Source organism: Megalops cyprinoides, chromosome 8 (genome assembly GCF_013368585.1).
Source record: "Megalops cyprinoides isolate fMegCyp1 chromosome 8, fMegCyp1.pri, whole genome shotgun sequence".
NCBI lineage: Eukaryota > Metazoa > Chordata > Actinopteri > Elopiformes > Megalopidae > Megalops > Megalops cyprinoides.
In genome coordinates, this window is record NC_050590.1 from 3377370 (window position 1) to 3402607 (window position 25238).

General features: G+C 44.3%; 1 protein-coding gene across 3 annotated transcripts in view; it reads right to left on the reverse strand.

Moving 5' to 3' along the window:
* The window catches only part of LOC118782141 (semaphorin-4B-like), a 67349-nt gene that overhangs the window by 27170 nt on the left and 14941 nt on the right, over positions 1-25238 (reverse strand). For all 3 annotated transcript variants that reach the window (XM_036535412.1, XM_036535410.1, XM_036535411.1), the window contains exon 2: positions 4416-4866. In XM_036535412.1, coding sequence (XP_036391305.1) covers positions 4416-4533 — 118 coding nt within the window. In that variant the 5' untranslated portion in view covers positions 4534-4866. The remainder of the gene's footprint in view (positions 1-4415; positions 4867-25238) is intronic.

A 25238-nucleotide genomic window follows, 5' to 3' on the forward strand; every position in this document is an offset into this window, starting at 1 on the left:
ATTGATCAGGCACAGGAAGCTGGTAAATGACCATTATGCCACACTGCCGCCCAATGCTGCCATGTGCTGCTCTAGTGCTGTCTCTATGCCGTTATACACACAAGCCAAACGGCACGCCAGAGTCACCTCAGAAGAAAGGTTAGAAAAACAGTCCTTGGCTGCACGAGTAAACACGTAAGATTGGAGCTGGTGGTGTTTATCTTTCCTCCCACATCTCTCTGGATCGCACCGTAATCCCTTCTCCTGAGCAGAGTCAGCTCTCATGCATGATATACCAGGTGATAAATATACCTTTCTCCCGTCTGAGCATCAAAGGTCCATAAAATTTAAAAAAAGGCATTTCTATACTGTAATTACAGTCTATTGTTCTCTGAATATGTACAGTAGTTTTTCTGCAGATGGGGACTCCTTCACTGCCACTGTGCGTGTCGTTGCTTGGGATTTTTTTTTTTATTGACCATTGGACCATGTCTAAAACCTTGCGAGTGGAGCGCCTGACCTCTTCACCCACATCCACAGAGCAGACGCGGCCGGCGCATCGGACACGCATGAAGGCTAACACAATAACCGCACGGCACATACACCATACACACACGCGTGGTAGATTTATTATCTCACTGGAAGAGATTGTCATCATGATTTATTTCCCCCTGAACGGCCAGAGGAGCCCGCATACTCTCCTGTATGACAAGGACAAAGCAAACGACGAAATCTTCAGCGCTCTGGAGCTTCAGTGCTTTTGGAGCTTCCTACTTTGCCGCAGCCAGCCCACCACCAGCCTGGCTGTGATTAGCATGGGGCTACGTCTATCACATCGGCATGAGCTGTGCTGAGCCGTGGCACAAGCTGTTCAATAAATGTGTGCTGACTTACTGAGCTCAGACGGATGCATATGGCTCATCTGTTAAAATAGCCACCTCAAACGCACAGCAATCTGCATTTGAGTCGTGGACAAAAGGAGGGACGACCGTAAACCGCCCTCCCTCCGCAGGCAGTCAGCCACATAATGAGAACTGGTAACGTGCGTTGATTATGAACGCGGGATTAGACCAAGCGTCGATAGGACGAGGAAGGGGAAGGGGAAGAAAGGAAGCCTTTCCAGGAAAGGGCCAGTGAACCAGTCAGGCAGAGACGGAAACTACCACTTCCTACATGTGGCTGACGAGTGGACAGACCCCCCCCCCCCCCCCCAGGCATTGGAGACGGCAAATTCAGACTGACGTTACGGTTGGCATGCAGGGCCATTCGATGCAGGAGTGCGCTACCTCTGAAGCCACTTTGCATGTCTCATCACCATCAACATCATATCCATAACCATCATCATCCTAAGTAGTTTTGTTAGCTTCACATCGTCATCCTGAACCTTAACTGCAACATGACACTACTGCAGTATACATACAGCACACACTTGCACAGCTTTGAAGGCTGTCCAGGTATGCAGGTGTGTATTTGCCGAAACCATTCACATGTAAAATCCTTGCTCTAAAGTAAAATGGCAGCAGAGGGTCTGAACCTGCATCTTTGTGATTGCAGGTCCATTTTCCTAACCATTACACCACAGAGGGACAGAAGATCTCCTGGACTCCATGATAGAGACATGGGGACATTGGCCACTGGAAGTCACCGCACCAGTGAAGCTCTCTCCAACTGCATCTGCCCTGCTGTTGTACTTAACCTGAATCGCTTGAGTAAATCTCCAGCTGTCCTCAGCCTCAGCTGTGCATTTCGCTGATATGTAAGAACTCAAGCCTTTGGTAAGGGCATTGGCAAAGCTAATAAACACTGTAAGGTTAGCCTGATTGTAAGGAACTGATTCCACAGCTCCCTCTGTAAAACTATGCATGGATAAGATGGAGAAGCAGGGGAAGTGGACAGAGTTTGAAACAAGCTGCACAGAGTCAAACACTACCAAATACCCGCTTTGTTTTGCAATATTTTATAACTGAAGACCCATAAATCAACCTAAAGCAAAACTATTTAAGTGGAGGAGGGAAATGTATTTTGGAGCCGGTGACATTTTTAGGTTGAACGATTTATGGTGCGTCTTTGAAAAGCTCTCCATCCTGGCGGTGCTGGTTTCTCATTGTGCAAGCTGGCAGGTGGGAGAGATTACCTGTTGTTAACAATCAGAGGAGGGTTTCATGAGTCAAGAACAGCAAGTGTTGCGGCACAGCCACATTAAGGGGATGCATTGTGTAAGTGGGAAGAACTGCACATGAATAAAAAGTTGCAAGGCTCTTATTAAAAAGTTTGGGACGGTCCAAGATGGGAGAATAAGGGGCACGTCTTCCATTCTGAAGGGCAGCAGAGATGCGATGTGAAAATCGATTTGACTGTTGATGCTGATTAAATTCCTCCCGCACCACCTGATGGGCTGGGGTTTTGCATTTCTGGCAGAAGGTAGCACAAGAAAAATAGATCTGAGATCTATTTCAATACAGACCAAGGTCTTGCAATGAAGCTCTGGCTAAAAAACAACGACTTCCCGTCTAATGCAAAGCATTGTAGAAATAAACGGAAGAGAATTTTTATGATTCATTTCACATTACACTATTGGCATTTAGTAGATGCTCTGATTCAGAGCGACTTACATCAGCTACAGTGTTTTTACAATGTTATCAATTTATACAGCTGGATACTTTATAGGGGTACAGCAGCAGTGTCCCAGCTGGGAATCCAACCCGAAAACCTTTCGGTTACGAGTCCGGTTCCTTAACCACTAAGCTACACTGCCACCCCACTTTAATATTTGCTTGGGTCTCAATGACCTTGGGTGGCTGCTGAACCACGGCCAGGCCTGCAATTCTGAAGGTGAGGGCTTTACACGGCCAAAGTTTCCATTAGGCGTAATCACCACGGGCACGCATCTGCAGCATCCATTAGTTTTCCTCTTCAGAGCACGGCATCAGCACCAGTCTCAATCAACGTGCTCTTTGCCATTTTTCACACTGCTCTGCACATCAGTTAATTAGCCATGCTGCGAAATCACTGCACCGCAAGCCGCATATCACTGCTTCTCTTTCTTCACAATCAGGCACAATATTAGGGCACAGTTTTTTTTTTTTTTTAGCAGCACGCGATCGCAAGTTGTAATAACGCACGCGTCTGTCATGTCTGTTTTCAATAATCCAGCGTAAATGAAGTCAAGTATGTAGAGGTGATAAAAAATATTTCCACTGATCTCTCCCCCCCGCACCTCCATCCCCCCGGCGTTTCTTGCTGTGGAGAGCGACAGTTTACCTAACAGACAAACCGCTGCACTGGGTTGAACTCTCCAAACGTGCTATTAGCAGCCGAGAGGCACCGCAGGGCTCACTTGGCCAGGACCATCCAGTATTTGTGATGACTGCCCCCCATTGTTCTCAATGACTAACAGAGCAATTCGCCTAATACCTTTGGAATTAGCAGCAAGCTGCTAAAACCCGAGGCAACCACTCTAATGAGACTTCCATTCACAGAGGAGAGCCATGGTTCGGATTTGCAGCCAATAACCTTTTAACGCAGCGCAACACGGGAGTGTGCGGTAAATAGACGGAGAACAGGCTGAGGGATATAACGGATGACATGCCAGAGAGATGGCACAAGCCCCGACAGCTGAGATTGGTCATCTCCGCAAGTGCCATTTCACAGACGATCTCACCTGTCTGTGTCCAAGGAAGGAACTCCGCCGACACATGTTCGCTCTGACATCCTAAACCCAGACAGCTCAACGATCACTGGGAAAATATTAATAGTTTATCAAGTTCAACCTATATGTCAAATAGGATCTCACATTTAACTGTAACTTCTCTTGGGGAGCGGGGGAAAGAAAGTTACAAAATGCAAAAATAACACCAGGGAAAGTTTTTAGTAGGACATCATGTAACAAATGCACATAATAAGAATGGCTCACAACAAGGCAGATTTTAAAAGCTCAGTAGGTCCAGCTAAATACACTGCCTGGTTTCAGTTTCTTTTAAATTAAGTGATAATAGACATTCAGTGATATAACTGTTGTGTTTAAGTGGCATGTGTCTATACCTCCAGCTCATCTCACCCAAGTCAAGGGCCAGCTTCTGCTTTTCAGCAAGTGTGAGAGTATTTAACAGGCACAAAGGCCTGAAAGCACAGCTTCCACTCCCAGCAGTGCCAGACAAACCGGGTCATCTAAGATATGCTTTTATTGACAGATCAAAAATAGCCACAGGAGGCAGAGGCGTCAACCGCGTCCCAGCAGGAGATAGCACTCTCTGAAGGGTCAGGGGCCAGAGCACACAGAGACACAGCCACCTCTACACTCAGTGCTGACCACACGCACCTTCTGCAAACAAAAAGGCACGAATGGGAGCAAAACTAGAGCAAAGAACGTTCCGGAGCGGAGAGCGCAGGGAGAGGTGAGTGAGGCCCTTTCCCGAAAAAGGGCGGATTTCACTTACCGTACGAGAAGCTCAGGCGTGGAGTGACATCGTCGTCCGCCGAGGCCGTTTGGATAAAACCACCCAATAAGAGGGCAGAGGCCAGGAGAGGGAGCCAATCCATACGCGCAGTCCTCATGGTTCCTTTGGCCCTGCCTACCAACCAGCTTTGCAGTGATTGTTTTTTCAGGACTTTTTGGAAGTCATGAATTTTTTTTTTTTTCGGAATTCTTCTTGTGTGTGTTTGTTTCTGCTTCCTGTCGTCAAGGCAGGTCCGTGCTCTCTGCACGCAAGGCCTTCTCTCCGTACCGACGGAGAGGCTCTCGCTCTTTACCTCGCTCTCTGCTGCTGGGGTCGCTGGTCTGTATGAGCAGGGATCGTGCACATCAGCATGAAACTCCCCCAGAAGTCCAGTCTCCTCCAGTCAGCCTCTGCGAATACACACACGCAGCTCGCAGGTTGCTCCAGATATCTGCATGGATGGGGAAAGAAACAACAGCAAGTTCACTCACTGATTTTCATCACAGGCAAGAGCAGAGGATTGCTTCCTGTGTCATACTGCTTGATTGCTTCCTGTGTCATGGAACCTAGCCTGTCCTTTCCTGAGTCCTGCATCACGAACCAGCATTCACAAAGGTCAAAGGTTACATTTCCATAATTTACTTTCTGCACAGGTCCTGTGGTTTTGCCATGACTGTTAAACTACTGATGCAAGCTCTTTCCATGACCTTAACAAGTGAAGATACTGTATATTACATACCCAAAAGCATTGCATGTGCTCTTTATCTAGGCTGACAGAACAAGATCTAACCTGTGGAGATAGATGTCAAATCTCATCTGACCACCTAAGCAAAGGGAAACGCAGCAGAAGAGACACTAACCTTTCTGTTCTACTCTTGTCCCAAACTGTTTACTTCTGACCTTTTCACTACATGGTAAAGTGATATCTCAACACTGCAGTACAGGACTTCCCGTTTACAAAATAAAATGCAATGTATAATAGCTTACATTACCAGTGACAGCATAAGAGACCAAAATCACTTCCCAATAAATTACACACAGGAAATTGTGGTGGACACCAACAAAAACATTTAAACATAATGAAAATGTGAATTTCATAAGAACAACATGTTTTGTTTTCTAACCCACAGTGAAATATTGACCCAAGCTAAAGCCTAACTAAATGACCCTGAGGAAAAAAGAATTCATTGATGGAAATCATTATGTATTGTTAAATGGCGCTCAACACAAGGAAACCGCATATGCTAACCAAAGGTAATCCTGAGGTCAGGGTTATTAGCATTGTTCTCTTGCCAAAACTTCAGTCTGTCTTAAATTAGTGCACTATGAGTATCATTTCGCAGTTGTACCAGGAAGCACTGTACTCTGTAAGAGAGGTTACAACCTAGACCTCACAAAGTGGTGTATGATTAACTCTAACATTTTGGCTTGCTAGTCAAGTGGACAAAGGAAGCAGACATATACAACAGACGAGGTTGTAATTCAGGTTAAATGATACACAAAGTTAGGTGTGATCAGGCCTCAGGTTTCGTTTCTGGTCCTGATAATAACAGGAGAAATCAGCTGATCCTGCCTGGCGGTTTCTCAGAAGCGCTGTGCTTGGAAGTGTGCAATTTCAAGGTAAGGCACTGGCATCAGGTCAAAACGGAAGAGGTGGTACAGCACGCATGTGTGTACAAAGGTAAACACCTGCAGGCGTGTAATCAGCCGTGATTCCCCGCGCGTGTCAGCGTGAGGAGCAAAAGTGAAAGTCTTTCTTTCAAATGTTGATGCCCTCAGTGTTCCTGAGAAACAAAGGAGAATGACTTCATATGCCTTGCGTCTATCATTAGCCACAACTTTCGACGGTGTGCTAACCAGCAGCAATGAAACTCATGTGATTTACATGCAGTGATCCTAAAAGGTAGACAGCACCACACAAGCAAAACCTATTTAAGGTTCTTCTTCGGTCTTAAAACTTTTCTCACAGCAAAATTCCATCACTTGGAGGTTGCAGAACCATGGTTCAAGTCTAATAGACGAATGAGTACTGAACCGCTGCCGCAATATGAACAACCATACTAATCTTGACTGAAACAAAAACATATAGTAAAAAAATGTACTTGCTTATTGAGGCAATTTGCCACTGATTGAACACCCAATCTGATCACATTACTGATCTCCTATTTAAGGCCCATTTAGAACACAATAGTGCTCCTTGTCTCACTTTGATAAAATTCAAAACATTTGAATACAGTTGTTAAGAAAAATCAAAGCTATTTTATGAAACTCATGCACACCACACACCAAAGAGGTACACTCAGACACAGAGCTGGATTGATCTTCTGACTGTGGTCACATGGAACAAAACTCACACACACACCCTGCACCCAAAGCCCCTATAATTACTCTCACATAAGCGGGCATTCGCACACAACTGGTGGTTGGTTTGTTGAATCAAATGTAAGCCCTCATAAAACAGTCCACAGTCCACAGCTCGCACTTGCTGAGCAGGCAGAATGATTTTGAGTAGCTCTGAAGCATGTTTCTCTAAAACCCAAACAGGCATACCATCTGTTCCCACTGCCCTTCTGCCAACACATATCAAGTCGTCACACTGCTACTCTTTCAAGCACAATAAAGAAGTCAAGTAACGTGGAACAACTAATCCATAAAAAAACATCTCTCACTCTCTCAAAGGGAGCAAGAGTGCACCTTTTAACAAAACCCTACCTACCTTCTTAATGCATATAATATACGGGTACCTGAATTTGGAATGAATCCTATGTCACAAGGTAGAAAAATCTATAGAAAATCTATAGTAACCGGATAGAACTTGATACAGGTTCTCAATATGTCTGGACAGCATGTATAAGTACCTTTGCTGCTCCTAAGGACAGCCATTCAAATACATCCATGCGGGGTATCGAGTTGCAGTCGATGTCTCTAAGCAGGTAATGGAATTTTTGCTTTTTTTATCTGGCTATCAAAACCTAACCACAGTATTATTGCAAACCCCACGCTGATAAGCTGTAATGTACATTGTGTGGTGGTCTGCTGCTGATCACTGCATGACATAGAGGGAATTTTTTTTTTTTTGCCTTGTGCAGTCGGACCAGTCCTGGCAGGCTCCATTAGCGGTGCTGTTTTTGGAGGAGAGCGATTGCTGCCACAGTACTGTCAGAACGGGGCCTGCTCTGCTAATCAAAACTCTGGTCATGTGAACTAACATATAATTAATGACCTAGTTTGTGGTGTTTCAAAATGATAAAACCATTCCTTTGTTTTGTTTTTCCTACAGTTTGACATTATTTCAGGGAACACATGACAAATGAGCTGTTAAAAAAAATGAGCTTTAAAAAGCAGAGATGAATGTCAAAACAGGGCTTTTTGCTAGGGAATCAATCAGGGCTCATAGGCAAACACAATGGCCCACTCTGAAACTGTGTGAATTACGTTGCTCAACGCAAACGAACTCACAACGTGAAGAAGGTGGACATCATAAATTAGTTGTCGCAGGTTGGTTTTGAATGAATGCCTCCCCATTTGGCTACAACCTGCACTCTCATCACTACCACCAACGCCCCACCAAGCTGGAATCCGCTGCAAAGAACAGATCCCGATGGACTACTTTTAGTGCTGCCATAAGTATCTGCGTCTCCTCTCACACCCAACAGAGCTGTCAACAGACCCTGCTGGGACTGGCTGCTGCCCTCGTTCCCGGTCCAGTCACCTTCTGAAGTCACGCTATGAACGCAGGTGTATTTGTGTGTGTGGCTGGTGTGTGCACACACTTGTGTATATGTGTCTGTGCACATGGATGTGTGTGTGTGTGTGTGTGTATGTGTGTGTGCGTGCACGCACGTGTGTATATGTATGCACATGTGGTAGGATTGAGAGAGAGAGAGAGAGAGAGTGTGTGTGTGTGTGTGTGTGTGTGTCTACTTCAGCCATCCCCCACGTTACTCACCTCCCGTCCTGGAAGCCTTCCTCCTCTCCCAGAACTCTGCACTCCTCTTAGATGGCATCTAAACCTGCGTCATAGCCCTGGCCTCCTATTCCCAGAGCACCCGCTTACGCAACTACTTTATTTATTTACTGAAGTTTTTTTTTACCCAGCACTTCACCTTCATTTCTCAGAGAAAAGGCCCTAATGTCCAGGGCCAGCAACTTCCACACTGGCAGTTACTGAGCAGCACGCTGTGCTCTCTGAGGCTGTGTCATCAACACAGTTCACTAAATGACAAAAACAACACACATCCGTCCACAGCCACGCCCTTACACAACCGTCCACAGCCACGCTCTTACACAACCGTCCACAGCCACGCTCTTACACCACGCTCCTCTACAGGCAGGTAAATATTTCAAATTCTGTCTAAGATGACAAGGGGAGCAAAACAGAACAAGCTTTGTTCTTCTAGAACACAACAGGTAGGACTCTTTGCTCTGACAGAGACACTTTGATGAAGGGGAACCCTGAGAAAGAGTGAGCCACTCCCCCAAATAAATTATCTTATCTCTCAATCTCTTTAATTAAAAATAGATTCCAACAGGGGATTTTGTTTAAAAACCCTGTGAAGAAACCCATCCTTCACATCTTAAACAGCACTTTGTAACAGAACAACATAGATGCGGCAAATAAGAAAAGATAAAGTTATCTCTGGATTTTTTTTCTCTTTTGAGTGGAACATTTGTCAAGTACATTTCATCGAATTTCACTGTGAAAACTCAGGGAGATTCCTCTTCACTGTGCATGCTGAATTATAGATGATAAAGATTCTTCAAATGTCTGAAACCCCTCAGGATATGAAATGCATTCTGAAACGTGGAGTGAGTCATAACGATGACAAATGTTTATATTAGAGTAGAATACCTGCAGTGAGGGGGACCTGGGTGATGGATGTCCTTGAAGTGTTACATGAAGTGACAAAGCTTGAGGAAAAAAGCTCCTTTGTGAGAAACACCTGTGGAATTTTCTCACCTCTGCATTTTTAGGGTGGGGGAGTGGGGGGGGGGGGGTTAAGTGGTGAGTAGAGGAGCAACTCTACATCAAGAAACAGGACAATGACCAGAGTGAGGCTTCAGGAATCCCATGATGGGTGGAGCTAATATGTTCAAATGGACCAATCAGCAGAAGCTGCTGTCCAAAACTAAACATTATGATTGGTGAAAATCAGTGAGTCATTGGTGACATGTGATGTGTCCACTCATGGTGGTGATCTCTCTCCCATTACTAGCCTACAGAATGTACGGTTTCATTGTGCTGGTTGCTGATAATCTAGAATACAGGGAAAACTGGTATCCAGTTCCAACCGACAGGGCGGCAGTGTAGCATAGTGGTTAAGGAGCAGGACTCGTAACCGAAAGGTTGCCGGTTCAATCCCCGCTGGGACACTGCTGCTGTACCCTTGGGCAAGGTACTTAACCCACAGTTGTCTCAGTAAAAATATCCAGCTGTATAAATGGATAACATTGTAAAGAACTGTAACCTATGTAAGTTGCTTTGGATAAAAGCGTCTGCCAAATGAATAAATGTAAATAAAGTTCATATCCTTGTCATTCACTGGTAAAAAAGCACAGGGGTATAAGATCACTAAACCTAAGCAATCTGCATGATATGTATGATTAAGTAATTACCTTGGACAGCATGTGATAGATACCACAGCATCCTGAACCACACACTTAATCACAACAGGTCCTCTGAAGCACTTTTGAAAATTAATTATTCAAAATTTCAAACATGCTGGTCCTGATGGCACAGAAAACTACATAGGAATCATAAAACCGGAGTGTTAAAAGCTGTTTAAAATCTAATTACCATCTTGCACTCTGTGCATTTCAGTTTAGTAATTGTATGTATAAATTAAAAAATTTCTTCAAGAACAACATACTTTCAGTGGCTTTAATTTGCTAGTGCAATATTTTCCAGATTTGCTTTTTATTATTGCATGGATCTTATGTCATATATCCTGTCCAGCTTGAAAAAGCTAATTGCATAAACGAGAATTCAATAGAAAGTGCACACCCAATAACCACTTCCAAAACAAACAAAAACTCTAGCAGTGATACAGTAACAGTAACAGTTAAACTCTTCCTCTTCAGTTCTACTCTTATCAATAGAATTGGCAAAAAAAGAAAAACATCTTAAGCATCCAGGGATTAGATGTTTTTCTACCTCCACATACTCCACTTCCCTGCTACTAAACACACACATACCTCTCGCCCTACTGACAAATGCCTGGGGGGGACTCAGAGTGACACGGCGACAAACTGTCAATCGACTGTTAGAACTCAAGGCGTACTTTACGTCCCCTGAGGACCCGCCGTTAAAAGCCTGCCTCTCTGAACCTCGGCTCCAGGCACGCAAAGACTCCTCTGAGTCAAACCTGAGGTAAAAATAAAACCCCCAGTTCCCAAAAGAAGCAGGTCTACCTACACGTACAGTGTGCCCCATTCTCAAGGCACTGCTCACCTTGTTGCTTGGTTATGTATGCTACCACAGGTGCATGATTGAGCTCATTTAGTGAAGATTGCACATGATAACATAGTTCCATTCAGGAAAACATAACCCCACACATACACAAACGTTTTCAGATTTTTAAAAAAAAAAAATTTCCATTAGGGAACACACAAGGAGATTAATTTCCACACTGACATGTTTTCTTAATCCCATCGTGATGAGCTAGCCCATAAAATGAGGAGACAGAACAAGCTGACAGCTGTAATGAGTAATTTACACAAATTCACAATAGCGCAATTTCATCTGAACAATTGCCATGGTGCAGACAGACGCCTGAGTGGAATTAAAAGTTTCATAACTCTTGTCTGTTTTTATTCCCGGTTGCCCGCAGCACATGAAAGGGTCTTCTGAACGAGATGTACAGTGCATGTGTATGTAATCTTATAACTGCTTTCCAAGCCTACATAGGAGGGCTGATAACCTTTCAACAAAAAAAAATTTTTTTCACGCAGGTGCAACTATGTGCCTTTACCACAGAACAAAAGAACACCCTACGCAAAAGCCTCATATCTGATCCTTTACAAAACATCCCTTCCTATTTCACTCAGTTGTGTTATACTGCACTACAAACGCCCCGCTCACTACACTGCTAATCTACCTATGAGGTTACTCGTTAAATGTAAAACCGGCCGTTTCCTTATACAGAAAAGAGCAGAGCATGATAGCACGTTGAATTTTTCATGATAAGGATCAGCACATCTGTGCCATGCAGTGTGCAGGTGTGTAGGTTATTTTCTTCTGTTAGCCATTTCAAAACATAGGGCATAGGAAAACAAAGACCATACCTGTCCGGTCATCTGTCCTACGAATCTAGCAATAATAGCAAAACAGCCGGCACTAAACATACGGATATACTATTATTAGACCCTCAGGGATTAATTAGTGTTATACAGGTGGATTTTGCTTTCACTGTGGCATAAATACAACTGCCTTTTCACTAGCGAAATAGAATCCACAAAAACCACGTTTTAGTCATACTTTATGAGGTAAGTTGGTCAGATCTGATGTAATGAGTGACAATCAGCATCGAACTGACATAAACTGACATAGGAAACGTAAGCCATACAAGCACTAGCACTGCTTACATAGTGCTGACCTGGGGGCAGTGTCAAGCCTCCTCCATGTAGCTTGAGCCAAGCCCTCCCCTAATTCCGCTAAATGAAACTCAGATGTGTGACAGTCCAGATGTGTCACCTATCAGGACTCTGGCCTCTCCTCATTTCACAATGTATACGTAGCACACACGGAGCTCATTTCCGACTACTGGCGGGAATGATTCACGGCGCTGAAAGCGGTGTTGAAACCATCCTCTTACAGCACACTAACTTAGCGAGAATTCAAAGATAACCCTGGATGAAAGATAAGATCTGTGGAGGAAGTCCCTCCAAGTGGGATTTCGACACCAGTACATGACGGCAAGACAAATTAATTCCAGAAACCTCAGTGCACACGGTCACGTCTATATTCTTGTACAAATGATTGCACACTTCCTGTAATTAACTTTCACTCCTCATCAGGTCTTTGTGATTGGGTGATTAGGAGAGATCAGAGCGCTCAGTCACCCCACAAATCTCCCAGCTCCCTAATTAATGGCCTGCTTCCTTCCTGTGTGAACGGTGACTACACAGTTACGACCATATGCTATTTCAGAGGTCATTTTTATTTCTAATTTAAAGACAGGGCCACTGGTAGCAGAATAACAATGGAAAATTGATTTTTTAGGAGCCACAAAATTAGATACATTATCAATGCAATGACAGTTCACTTCATAAAGCTTATGACATGAAAAGTCTTCAGATTAAGTACTGATAACTGTAAACATTTCGAAAGACAGCCATGAAATGTACAGCAGGTGTTGACTTCAGTCATGAAACCAGTAATGAACAGACTTTGTTTTCAGATGTAGGCGTTTGTTTAAAAAAAAAAAAAAAAGTGTCACCCTAAAAATATACCATACATTTGGTCATGTTTGTCTTCTATGTTATAGTATAGTACAAACCAGGTTCCTGGGTGGTCCAGCCACACGCTGTCACTAGGCTCCATCAAACGTCAAACATTTCATCCAATGGCAACAACTTCTGACCACCTATGCTTCTTAATGGCAATATGGCCCTGCCCGCACGCCAGCTGGCTCGCCCTATTTTAGAGAGCTGGATCCAGCCCTGATCTAACACCCCCTTATTTTTACAACTCTAGAAGCTGTGGAAAGTGAACCATCTATTCTGAGGTAAAGAACTCTAAAATGATTACTATCGCGGTGCACAGGGCACAGGGGCTCCTTGTTTGGAGGAAATACAGCAGGGCTTCAGTCTGAAGAATGCCCCCCTCCCCACAAATCAATCAGCTCTCTCCCAACCCAAAAAAAAATATTTGAATTGAAATTCCATTTCCCCGCTCTGATCATTTCCATAACAGATGTGCAGCCGGTACAGGAGCCTCAGCAGTGAGAGAGAGAAATGCGCTGTGCATGTGTAATCAGAGACGGGCTTCGCCGTCACATCTGCGCCGAGAGAAGCCAGGACCGGCAGGACTTCCAGTGGAATCTGTTCTGAAACGAGGCGATCGGCACGGAGTCCCAGCACCGATCCAGTTTCAGTAGAGGAATCTCAGAACTGGGTCGGTCATCACCGCAACTCTTCACCTCAGCAGTGTAACCATTAGCTGCAAGGAGGAAGGCCACCTTACTTCCTGTTCGTTATCCAGGCACAGCTGCCCTCCAACTGAACTGGCCAGTATCTAATGATTTTTTTTTTCAATCACTGCCGTCCTCAACAGTCCAAAGTCGAAGCATACACACGTGAGCAAACAAGCACCTGAAATTCCAGAGAAATGCATCTCTGTTTCTTCAAATATGACGTTTACATCAGAAACATCACAATCAGACTTCTCCAATTTTTAAAAGGAAAAATGCTAATTAAGGTAGTTGCAGGCAAGTATTCCATGATCACAGAAACCAATGGATTATCGATCAAGGAATTTTGAAAACTGATATTGAGTTATCAACAATAACACCCGATACTTATAATTGTGCTATATATTACATTACATCATTGTCATTTAGCAGATGCTCTTATCAAGAGTGACTTACATAGGTTACAATTTTATCCATTATACAGCTCAATATTTACTGAGGGGATTGTGGGTTAGGTACCTTGCCACAGAGTACAACAGCAGTCCCCAGCGGGGAATCAAACCAGCAACCTTTTGGTTATGAAAGGCGCATTCAAGGAGACGCATTGCTGGACCTACACATTTCTGACCACTGTGTTACCTGGCTGCTCCTCAGATTGTGAAATAATCAATTCAAGCTGAACAGGATGTGAGACAGTAGTAAAACTAAACTATGACCCACTCGTCAGAGGCCTGTCTAAACAACGTCATTACAACAACGTAGCACTACCAGGAAGAAACTTCCATTTAAAATATGTTGCCAAGCCCGCATCTACCCACGTATCCAGTTTTTTTTCCACATATGAGATAGTGAGGAACTTGAACCAACAAAGCTTTTACAGAACCATAAATCAAAGCAGGCTATAACACGGATAGGTTCGGACACACCCCAGGGGACCTGAAGTTTTGCTCTCGACCTGATTAAGCAAGGTGTCTCACTGTCAGCACCATCAGAGTGACCCGGGCATGCTCCATACGGAAGAGATCCTGGCAATCAGATCCTGTTCCCTCTCCAGACCCATAAACCTTTCCCCTCAACAGCCACGTCATGTTCCTCCTGTCCAAAGTCATTAAGCACTGGATAGAATGAGACTACCTTCTTAATTTGTACTGGTGTTAAGTTTCATAGCGCAACTGTAACTTCGGGTAGATGAAGACAAGAATCATTAGACTAAAACACTGCTCACCAAATTCATCACCAAAGCGTAATTACCATTGTTTTGTGTGCTTATCTGATTAGAGTAGTTTCTCACTTATTTAATGCACATGACCTTATTCTTTTGAGCTATTTTTTTTTTTGATATACCCACTTTTGCTTGAAGCCTGGTTTAACAAAAACTGTCTCTGTGAATTACCTTGTGAGGCACAGCATGGGGGTAACTTCAGTATGCAGATTCCTGTACATCCAAGACAAAAGAGCTGGAACAGACAAAAGGACTTTGTCTCTTCAGTTGACCCTTGACGTATCTTTAAAGGTTCTTGGTGTGCTGAATTTGTGATTGACTTTGCTTTTTTGGGAATGTAATATGCCAATGGTGCAGCCTTGGGGAGCAAGGCTTCACAGAACACTGAAAGAAAGCTACAAAGTTCTGCTTGCTGGTACCAGCCCTTGGGGATGACTGGCACAGTGCATCAAGTGTCAGATTTGCCTGGCATTTCTGTGCTCATCTCACAACTCATACAATATCACCTCCTTCAAAAAACAGACATAATATCCCTTACACCTCAAAGAACATTATCCCTTCATTCATTCTTACTTATAATGATATCACTAAGGAGTAGAATACATTCATACAATCAGTCTGTTTGTGACTGAATCGTGAAATATTACTATTTCTGGGATTTGATGGATGAGTCTGTTCTTAAAGATCCACAGGCACATGATGGTTCACAAGGACTCATCCCTGTTCAGCTAGTACTCCACTGACTCCTTTCAGGATGGCTGGCCAAAGCTAGTAGATGCTTAAAAGCTATGACTAAAGTGGCAATGGAGCACCTCCTCCACCGGTCACATCAGCGGTTGTTAAGGTTCCCATTGTCCCATCTTTTGCAGATGCTGCTACAAATGACCTGGTGTGATCAGGGAATCAGATTCTTCTTTGCCTGCATTCCCATGTAATGGAGTCAACGTCCATGCTGTTTCTAAGAACAGGCTGATCCCTTAAGTGTTGCTTTTCCCTTAGTGTTGCATTATCCTTCAGAGGGATGGAAGAGTTGCTTCAATCCCTTGTGCTAAGTTACAGTGTGACAGCAAGACCACACCAGCCTCTGAGCTGGAATGATGTGTATTCCTCTGAACCATCTTCAGTCAGAACCAATGAAAAAATCGGGCTGCCTAAACTGTAGCCTTCACATGACAGCTCTTCAGATTTAATGGCACACGGCACATCAGATTTCCACATTTAATCATTCAAAAAAGTCAAACCAGAGAAGAATGGCCCGTTCTTTCCCAAGATGAGGTAAACTAAAATACACATCTGGGCTCCGGTATCAACTTTCACTCCTGTGACCAAACTTCCTACGCGAGGATGGCTTTCCTGGAATTATTCTCTCAATGGCTATTGAGGAAATTTGGCTTTAGAGCCATGTGGAGTTCTAGTTAAGGGGTAGGACTTGCATACTGGAGGTTGCTGGCTCAGATCTTAGGCGGAGCAGTTCTACTGACTCAAGCACAGCTCTCAACCTGAACCGCTTCAGTAAATATACAGGACATACACAGATACTATAGCCATTACTTTACAGAGATAATTCAATGCTAATACGAATTACAATGACTTTTTTGTGACAACTGCGTTTCTTCCCACAGCAGCCAAAAACTGGAGTATGAGCACTGTACTGGTCCCCTCTCGCCTCTGTGTCGCCATGCTAATAACGCAAGGGGGACTTGCATGTCATGAGCGATTAGACTGGTTTAAAAAGGTTTATATAAGTTTCCCTTTCAGACATACACTTAAGATAAAAATTTAGTTTAAAACAGACGCGTCTCTTGACAAATTTAAACAGCTCAGGCCCTTCTTAATCACGTAGCATTCCAGCTGCAGTTCTTCCCACAGTAACTCTCTCCTGGAGGGAGGGGTTAATAAATCGGCAGCGGACCCGCATCTCCGTGGACGCCCCCTCGGCACAGCTGTTTAAAAAGTGGAAACGTTTTGCTCGGAGAGGCTGGGAGGAGGATTAGATTCCCCGTGGCAGAGGCCCGCACGTGGAGACGTTTATTATGCAGCCAGGGTGATTAGCATTTCAGGCTCGCTTTAAGAGCCTCGCTGGCGTGCGAGATAGCAGCTCGGGGAACGCTCGGGTCATTTCGCGCGCTCAAATATTGACTTGCCCCCGGTTGCGTTTTTTTTTCCCACCCTAATAATGAGCAGCGGGAGAACTTGTCTAATTATTTAGGCATTCCATAACGAGCCAAACGTGTGAATCCCTTAAAGCTTAACGATGGATGAGTTCACTCCATGTTCCAAATTGTGATGCCAGTAGATGTGTTTTTTTTTTTTAGAATGGCCAACAGGACCAGTTTATGCCTTGTCCCTTTGGACAGCCAGTATTATTACAGACAAACCTTGCTGGAGAGATGCCAACAGCCACAGTGCTGTCCCGTTGAAACCTGTTTAGCCCGCTCCTGACCTTGTGTGTTACGTACTGCGGCAAATTTCCTGTGTCAGAAATGAAAATGGGAAAAAATCCTTGAATGTTCTTAGTAACAAGGTCAGGAAGCCGAGGAAGAAGAGCATAGTGTTCATTCGGTATAGAGGAGTTACAGAGTACACAGGAAGAGAACTGCCAAAAACCATCCAAACACAATACAGTCAGACATCTGTGCCCCAATAAAACAACAGAACAAATGTTTGCCGCATATTTTTCCAGATAAAATGGCTCTCGGTGTGAGGGTTTACAGAATATGTTTCAGTGAGATTTGAGCAGGAGCTTCTTACTGTCTGCAGTGTGGCACTTTTGTTTTGCGACATGAGGTGTCTGAGCACAAAGACAGTTCTCCTCAGAAGTACCCCCAAAGTCTACCCACTCGAGCTTACTCTAAAATAAGACGCTGTTAAAATTCCATCCCGTGTCAAAACCCTCCACAAAGCGTTCAGAAACCTGTCTGATGAATTATCTGCGTGTGGAGAGACACGCACCTGACACACAAAGCTGTGATGTCATTTGTGTGTGTCTGTTTTATGTAGGCCGAAGATGGCGTGGATCATTGGGAAGCGCTCAGCCATAGAGGCAAACAGCTTAAAAAGGCTGCTGTCTCCACCTTCTTGTAGTTCTTGCAAGGTCGATATTGGCCCAGATACAGTAATCACGCTGCGCAAGGCCAGGCCAGTTTGGCAGGGTGCTGCACACCCATACCTCACCGAGCCAAACCTTGCAGCGGAACTGTTTATGAAAATGTACCTTGTCATGTCAAAGGAAAATACCCAACGCTTCATTCAGCCAAATTCTTCAGCTAACTGAACGGGTCAGAATGGTTTCCTGACCCCCAACACCAAAGCAAGTTCCAGTTTTGTTTTTTTTATAAAGACAAGCTGAAAGTGTAACAGAATCGCCAGATTATGCAAATTTATATCCTCTACCCCCCCGCTGAATACACACCACACATACACTCACCCACACACACTCACACTCACCCAACCTGTATCTGTTTACTTTGGTACCCTGAACAGCCAGCACCAGCATCCGCATAGCATAGCACTCCTAACCCAACTCGGCCCGGGCAAAGATTTCAGCAGCAGATCTCATTTATGGCAGAAAACAGCACTGACAATGTCATGCTGTTCCGACACAAGCTGCAATCAGAGTCAGAATAAAACCCCGCTGTCTCTGGGGGGAAGCAAATGATGTCCTGAGCAGCCAGGGTATATTCCTCCCTTTAGGAAGGGAAAGAATTCACTCCATACAAACTCGTAAAATATTTGCACAATAAATCGAACTTTATGAGTGAAATAACTGAATCCATTCTTGCCTCGTAACGTTTTTTTTTATGTGGGGATATGGCCCTCAAATGTGAAATACACTTATTATTTGTTTGTTTCTTTGGCATGCACATTAACGAGGCATGCATTTTTTTTCCTTTTTTGTTTGCTGAGAACAAAGAGATGTGGTTATTGTTCACTATAGACTTTCAGAAGGGAATGCACTGCATTCTGGGAGCTCATTCCTGGAGTTGAATTCTTAAAGATACAGAGAATGGTGGGAGGAAAGCAGTCCCCATCCATCACTGGAGCGGGCGGAGGAGGGTGCAGTCTGACAGAGCCCAACACCTCCTCTCTTCCTCCTCTCCTCATCCTCCTCCAACCTACAGCATTATGGAACAGAACCCGGGCTTATACCCAGGAGGTTGTTAGTTCAGATCCCACTTGAAAAACATTTAGCAGATGCCCTTACCCAGAGCGACTTACATAGAGTTCAATTTTTATATGTTATTCATTTATACGGCTGGATACTTACTGAGGCAATTCTGACTTAAATACCTTACCCAAGGGTGCAGCAGCAGTGCGTAGCGGGGAATTGAACCAGCAACCTTGTGGTTATGAGCCCTGCTCCTTACTACTATGCTACACTGCCGCTTGATTCCACTTAAGCAGAACTGTTGCAGTGGATGCATCTAGCTGTATAGTGTATGCAAAAAAATGTAAATTAGATGCATTGTCTTGCACAGTTAATTTGATAAGCAAATAAACAATAAACAAAGTGAACAAAGTCTCCAGTAAATAAATGCAAAGCACTGATAGCAACTGAGGCAGCAATGCCAAGCTTGCAAATCAACAACACATTCATCCAACCTAATAGCTATAAACCACTGACACTGTTTGTAAAAGAAAAACAGTCTGGAGTGCAGCTAAATAAAGCGCACAAAAAATACATTTTTGCATTATTAAAACATACAAATTATATGTCATAGTTGGCACATAAAAGAGCAAATACAATATGAAGTGATTGACCACACTGACAAAACCGCATGATACCAGCTACAGTAAATTATGCATGAGGATCATGTACGGGTTTTTTTTTTCTCGCTTTGAAGTTTGATTAAATCTTTCCACTTTTCTTCTGCAGCTCTGACGCCCACAAGCTCTCATCCCAGAAGCTGTCGGGCCGACACTCGGCCGCTAGCTGCCTGCGGCGAACAAGTCACACCATCTGTGCCACTCTGGGCTTGCATAATTACCCACCACCCTTCTGGGCGCTAAAAAAAATGCTGCATAATGCGAATATGAGGCGCTGAAGGTATCTTCCCTCCATTGCGGACGCAATCTCTGGATCGGCACATTCGATCAACAGTAGACCCATTTATAAAGATCAACCATGATGTTAATAACCCACGACTGACGTTATAAAATAACATCATATTAAAAAATCAGTTTACAGACACTGTAATTTTTACAGATTATGCAGCTCTACTATAATAGATTTTTTTTACATAGATACTATAATATATAACAACAATATTGTAATATAATGCACATACACAGACACATGTCAAAAACACAGCAGTGTCGAACCTCATAACCAAGCCTATTACTTTTGGATCACCAGCCTTACCTTCTACCCACTATTCTGCAAGACTGACATGTTATATCCCTTTGTATATGTCTAACAGAGACAGGTCTGCTGTGAACACAACACATCAAAAAATGAGCTAAGCTTTGCTGAGCTAATTCAAGTAATATTTCATTAAAAAATACATACAGGCCTGGTCTGGAGTCTCTTCACCCTGGTATCCTAGCTCTTCACCAGGGGACAGAATGATCCAAAGTGGTGGCAATCTTCAGTGCACACAGTGCCACTGTGACATCTGGGATGACCCGAGAGACACCCTCAAAGGCAGGGCAAAGCTCTGCCGAAGCTGACACATGTGTGTGCTGGGATCAAGCCCAGGCATCAATCCCCTGGAGATCTTCTTTTTTAGACTCCAGGTCACTGACTTCATTCATGGGGGATCAATAGCATGCTCCTCATTCCTCAGACCACAGAAATCAGTGGTCACTACGGCACTGGCATCCGAGCCATCCCAGTGATGCCGTGAATCCCTTACGACAGAGGCACCCGGGAAACATTCCACACACCCGCCTGGCTGTATCCTACACCACCGGGCTCTGACCCAGTGGACCGCCTGACTGTCAATCAAACCCTGAGAGGGCTGATGTCACCCACAAGTGTCAGCCCGTCAACCACAAATAAGCTGTGTTACAGAAGCCCCAGCAACGGTTTTTAAAGCCATGAAAAAACCCAACACCGCAAGCCTTACGGGACATGAGTCAGGCCTGACAAAGAGTATCGGTGGAGAGTCTTACATGGTTACATAATTAACACTAGAGGAGACCTGTCCAGTAGGGGAAACCTTTATCCCCCATAAGTCATGCCTCAGAGGTTTGGCAAGGGGTTAGAAAGCAAGAGATCAGATTCAGCCCAGGGGAAAACACTGCTGAAGACTGACAGATTGCTCTATTTTACTGAAGCAGCATCATGACGGGGTGGGGATTACTGCATTATCAGATTTCAGCTTTTCTGCTTGCGGCCTTGCATACGCATAGGCTAATAGTATGCAGAGTAGCCCCGTGGAAGCCTGTCTTAGGTAACAGGTCAGATCAGTTTACGGCTTTCAAAAATAATGCAAACAAAAAAAAAAAACCCCTGTGCTACATGGGAATCTTGCTTCCGTTTCATCTTTCTCTAATCTGGTTTAAACACACACACGCACACTCAGATGTATAAATATCTGGCGCTTTGTCCGTTTTGAGAGAAAACGGAAAGCACCATGCAGCGTTTTAGCCCCTCCGCTTCCTGTTGAACTTTTTGCAGTCACACAGTCCCTACGTTTGATTTTAATCCTGAATACATTTGCACAGAATGAGAATGCGTCTCGCGCTCAGAAAATTTCAGATCAGTCTCAGTTTTAACATGGAAAAAACTCATTTTTAGTCTTGGTTTTAGAAATAAGTCTCCTTGTTTTTAGTCTTGATTTTACAGGGAAGTCGCCTCACTTTTAGCCTCTTTAACCAAAAAATAATTGACAAACATGTTTTCATTATACCTTAACTTAGCATAAACTCAGAGCTTGAAGATCCTAAATATGTAAAATCATGTGTGAACACAAACAACTGCAAATCTGTAGTATTCCCCTGTAAAACAATAAAATAGCTCATAGCACATGCTGTTATCTTTTGAAGAGACTTGAGGATTTTTAATTTTCTTCCTGAATGTTGCATTTATTTTTCTAATTCCATTATACACATGATCTACTCATGCAGGAGAAAAAAAATCCTGCAAAACGTTTGCTACCTTCCCTCTTACCTGGAGCCAAACATAAAAAAAACCACAGTGCTGAGATGTAATGGGTACACAGCTCGACTGGGTGGGTGAATCGTAACACACGTTCAATTGCAAAACTGAATTAGTCTCTCGTCCTCTCCCTGTGTCTCTCTCCAGCAAGCCGCTTTTGCATTTAATGATTTGGAGATGAAATCATGCGATTTAATTTCAAGGGTCTGTGCTGCATTTTCTCGAAGCATCTCTGACAGCTGTCTTGTCGGAAGGGGGAGCCACGGCCTCTGCCCTTCCATCCGCCTTTAAGACTCTGCGTGGATAACAGCCATATTTGCATTACCTTAGATCAGATTTCCACTCCAAAACTGTGACATGGCCTCAGAGTACATGACAGAACACGGGGGATCCCTATCACTGTTGTTTAATTAAACGGCAGACACTCCGCTTATCTACAAATCACTCCAAAGAGACATTCCAGCAAGATAAAAAAAATGGTGCCATATTTGTTTCACAAACACTTCAAGCAATAGGAAGACAGCATATATTTCCAGTTATGTTTACCAAACTTGAAGTAATGGAGGGGGACTGTAACTGTGTGATCAAGTTTGATGTGTCAAAATGTGAACCCCGAGACCTCTGACAGAGAGGAGATGTGTGTGTGTGTGTGTGTGTATGTGTGCGTGTGTGTGTGTGTGTGTATGTGTGTATGTGTGTGTGGGGGATGACGTTGGGCTGGTGCCAGTTGGACCCGTACACCTTGCTTCAATCTTGCCTGGAACCTGAGACAAGTACAAACCACAGGGACGTTCCCGTTGGGATCAGGAAAACGATGCTTTGCCCCTCGCCTGACTGTACCTGCATGCAAATCAGCTGCACCCCTCCCAATACCAAAATCCCAGCTGGAAACAGCCGGCTTGGCAGAAACGCTGCCCTCGTGCCGCATGAAAACAGGCTCAAAACCCAAATCCAACAGCAGAGGAGAGATCCAGGCTAAACTATCCTGCAGCATTAACCAGTACCGTTCAAATGCTGCACGTGGCAAGGAAGGTTAGCAACTTAAATGCACAGTGCAAAAATAGAGTAAATAACCCCAGTCTAAGAACGCAATGGCTTTGATCTATTATGCTAAATTATTCATAAAAAGTCTTGCTCGCTTCCTCCCCCCTGCACCTAAATGGGCTCTGTGTGCTACAATATAGTCTTTTAAGAAGAAAAAAACAGAAGGCTTTCCTGACATTACTCAGGCACTCAACTTGCTGTAACTTAACCAGTCAGAGTTTTACAGTGCAGTTTGTATCACTTCACTGGAACCACACACATACCAACTGTACCAGAGGTGCGAGACAGATAAAGAGCATAAGTTACAACACCACAAGGGCTTTTAATCTCGTTTAACGTTTACATCAATCAGCCCCTGCCCGAGTGTAAAGCATGCACTAATTTTAACACAAGCCTATCTCAAACAGGGGTGTGACCTCATTACCATAACAAAGCCGTCTGCCAGGGATCAAAATAAGTCTGTGTTAAATGTTGCTGTCCTGGCCAGCACTGTACTGGGGCGGCAGTGTAGCGTAGTGGTTGAGGAGCAGGACTTGTAACTGAAAGGTTGCCGGTTCGATTACTTGCAGGGGCATTGCTGCTTGGGCAAGGTACTTAACCCAGAATTGTCTCAGTAAATATCCAGCTGTATAAATGGATAACATGGTAAAAAACAGTAACCTATGTAAGTGCCTCTAAATAAGAAAGTCTGCTAAATGCCGATAATGTAATGTAATGTACTCTTAAGCCAGGAAGAGTGGAGGGTGGCTCTGTACCTGCCTCCCCCCCCCCAGATCTCTGCAGCGTGTTGAGGTGAGACCGAGCACCCTTCTCACTCCCTGGCTCACGCACTCCGGCTATGCATGGAATAACTCATCCTCCAGACATGATCTTACACCCCCACACACATCTCTTTGACTCTCTCCTTTCCACAGGGAAGGGAAAAAAAACCCCACTCACTGTGTATGCGGGGGTACTCCATTAAGACACTGTCACCAAGGAGTAAAGGGCATAACCTAGAATGCTCCAGGATATCAAATCTCTGACCATGGGGGCTGGGCCAGGGCGGGGCAGAGAGGAGCTTGTCATTCAGTGGACCTGCAGCTCCGGACACTAATATTAAAAGAACTCATGTATACACAAAAACACTCTAAAACACACCCTGCTCTAACTCTATATATGCAAATGTGTAATATTACAGAGCTTTTAATGTACAGAGTGCTTACAAACCACTAACAGGAACTGATCTGTTCCATCCGAGAATGACTGACAAGAGTTCTCTGCAAAGGCGATCAGAAATGCTGAAACACACACACACATTCGCTCTCTCTCACACACACCCACTCATTAACTCACACACATAAATAACTACATTACATTACATTGCATTCATTTAGCAGACACTCTTATCCAGAGCAACTTTCAGCACAGCAGAACATGAGTGCATCCACACTAAAGCTCTGCCAGAATAGATTTTCAGAGACCTGTGTACTGTTTTTGCAATTAGTAAAGTGTATGTCAAAGCCCAGGGCACTCAGACTGAGTGCTGCTCTTTCATAGGGGGTTAAAGACCTTAGCGGAGGGTCCGCGGAAGTGCCAGGCGAAATAGAAATCTGGCCCCTGGCCAGGACCAAAGCCATTTCCCACGTCGAGTCCCCATGCAGGACGGGGAACACAAGGGACGACCTTCTGGTTCCAAAAGTGCGTGTTTGCAGAGTTCCCACGAGCAAGTGTACAGAGAGCCAATTCCCTCAAGGTCCGCGTTTAACCTCTGCCTTACAAGTGGCAGGCACGTCTCAGAGCCCCTCCCCCATTTCCCATCAACTCTGACTCCTCCCACCTCCGCCTGTCCCCCTGCGGTGTGTTCACTTACAAAATTCACTTAGCCTTGACTAACGTTGCAATTCTGTCATATGTGAGCACCTACTGTAGACAGAAACGCAGAGCAGCTTTAGTAGCAAAGGTGGTTTTCCACTCTACACATAACAGGAAGGTCTGCCCCCTGTGTATACACACAGGACTCCCTTAGCATGTTTTACTAATACACGTGGGAATCCTACCTTTCTGCTTGTAAACATATGAGTTCAAGGAAGGTGCCACAGAAATCTCTACAAATCTGTTTTATGGATTTGTCAATTTAATCATCTGTTCCCGTTGTCAGAAAACACAAGCAAGGGATTACCAGTCTCAGTCCAAAAACGAGAGATTTTGTTGGGATTACCACACAGAGGCAATGGGTCTTCAGTGGTCCCTTGTGATCACTTCCTCTCGCAGGTAACATGTCACGCATGACACAGACCGCATTCACAATGGGACGGCGGTTTACTAAATGTGCCTCTTAAGAG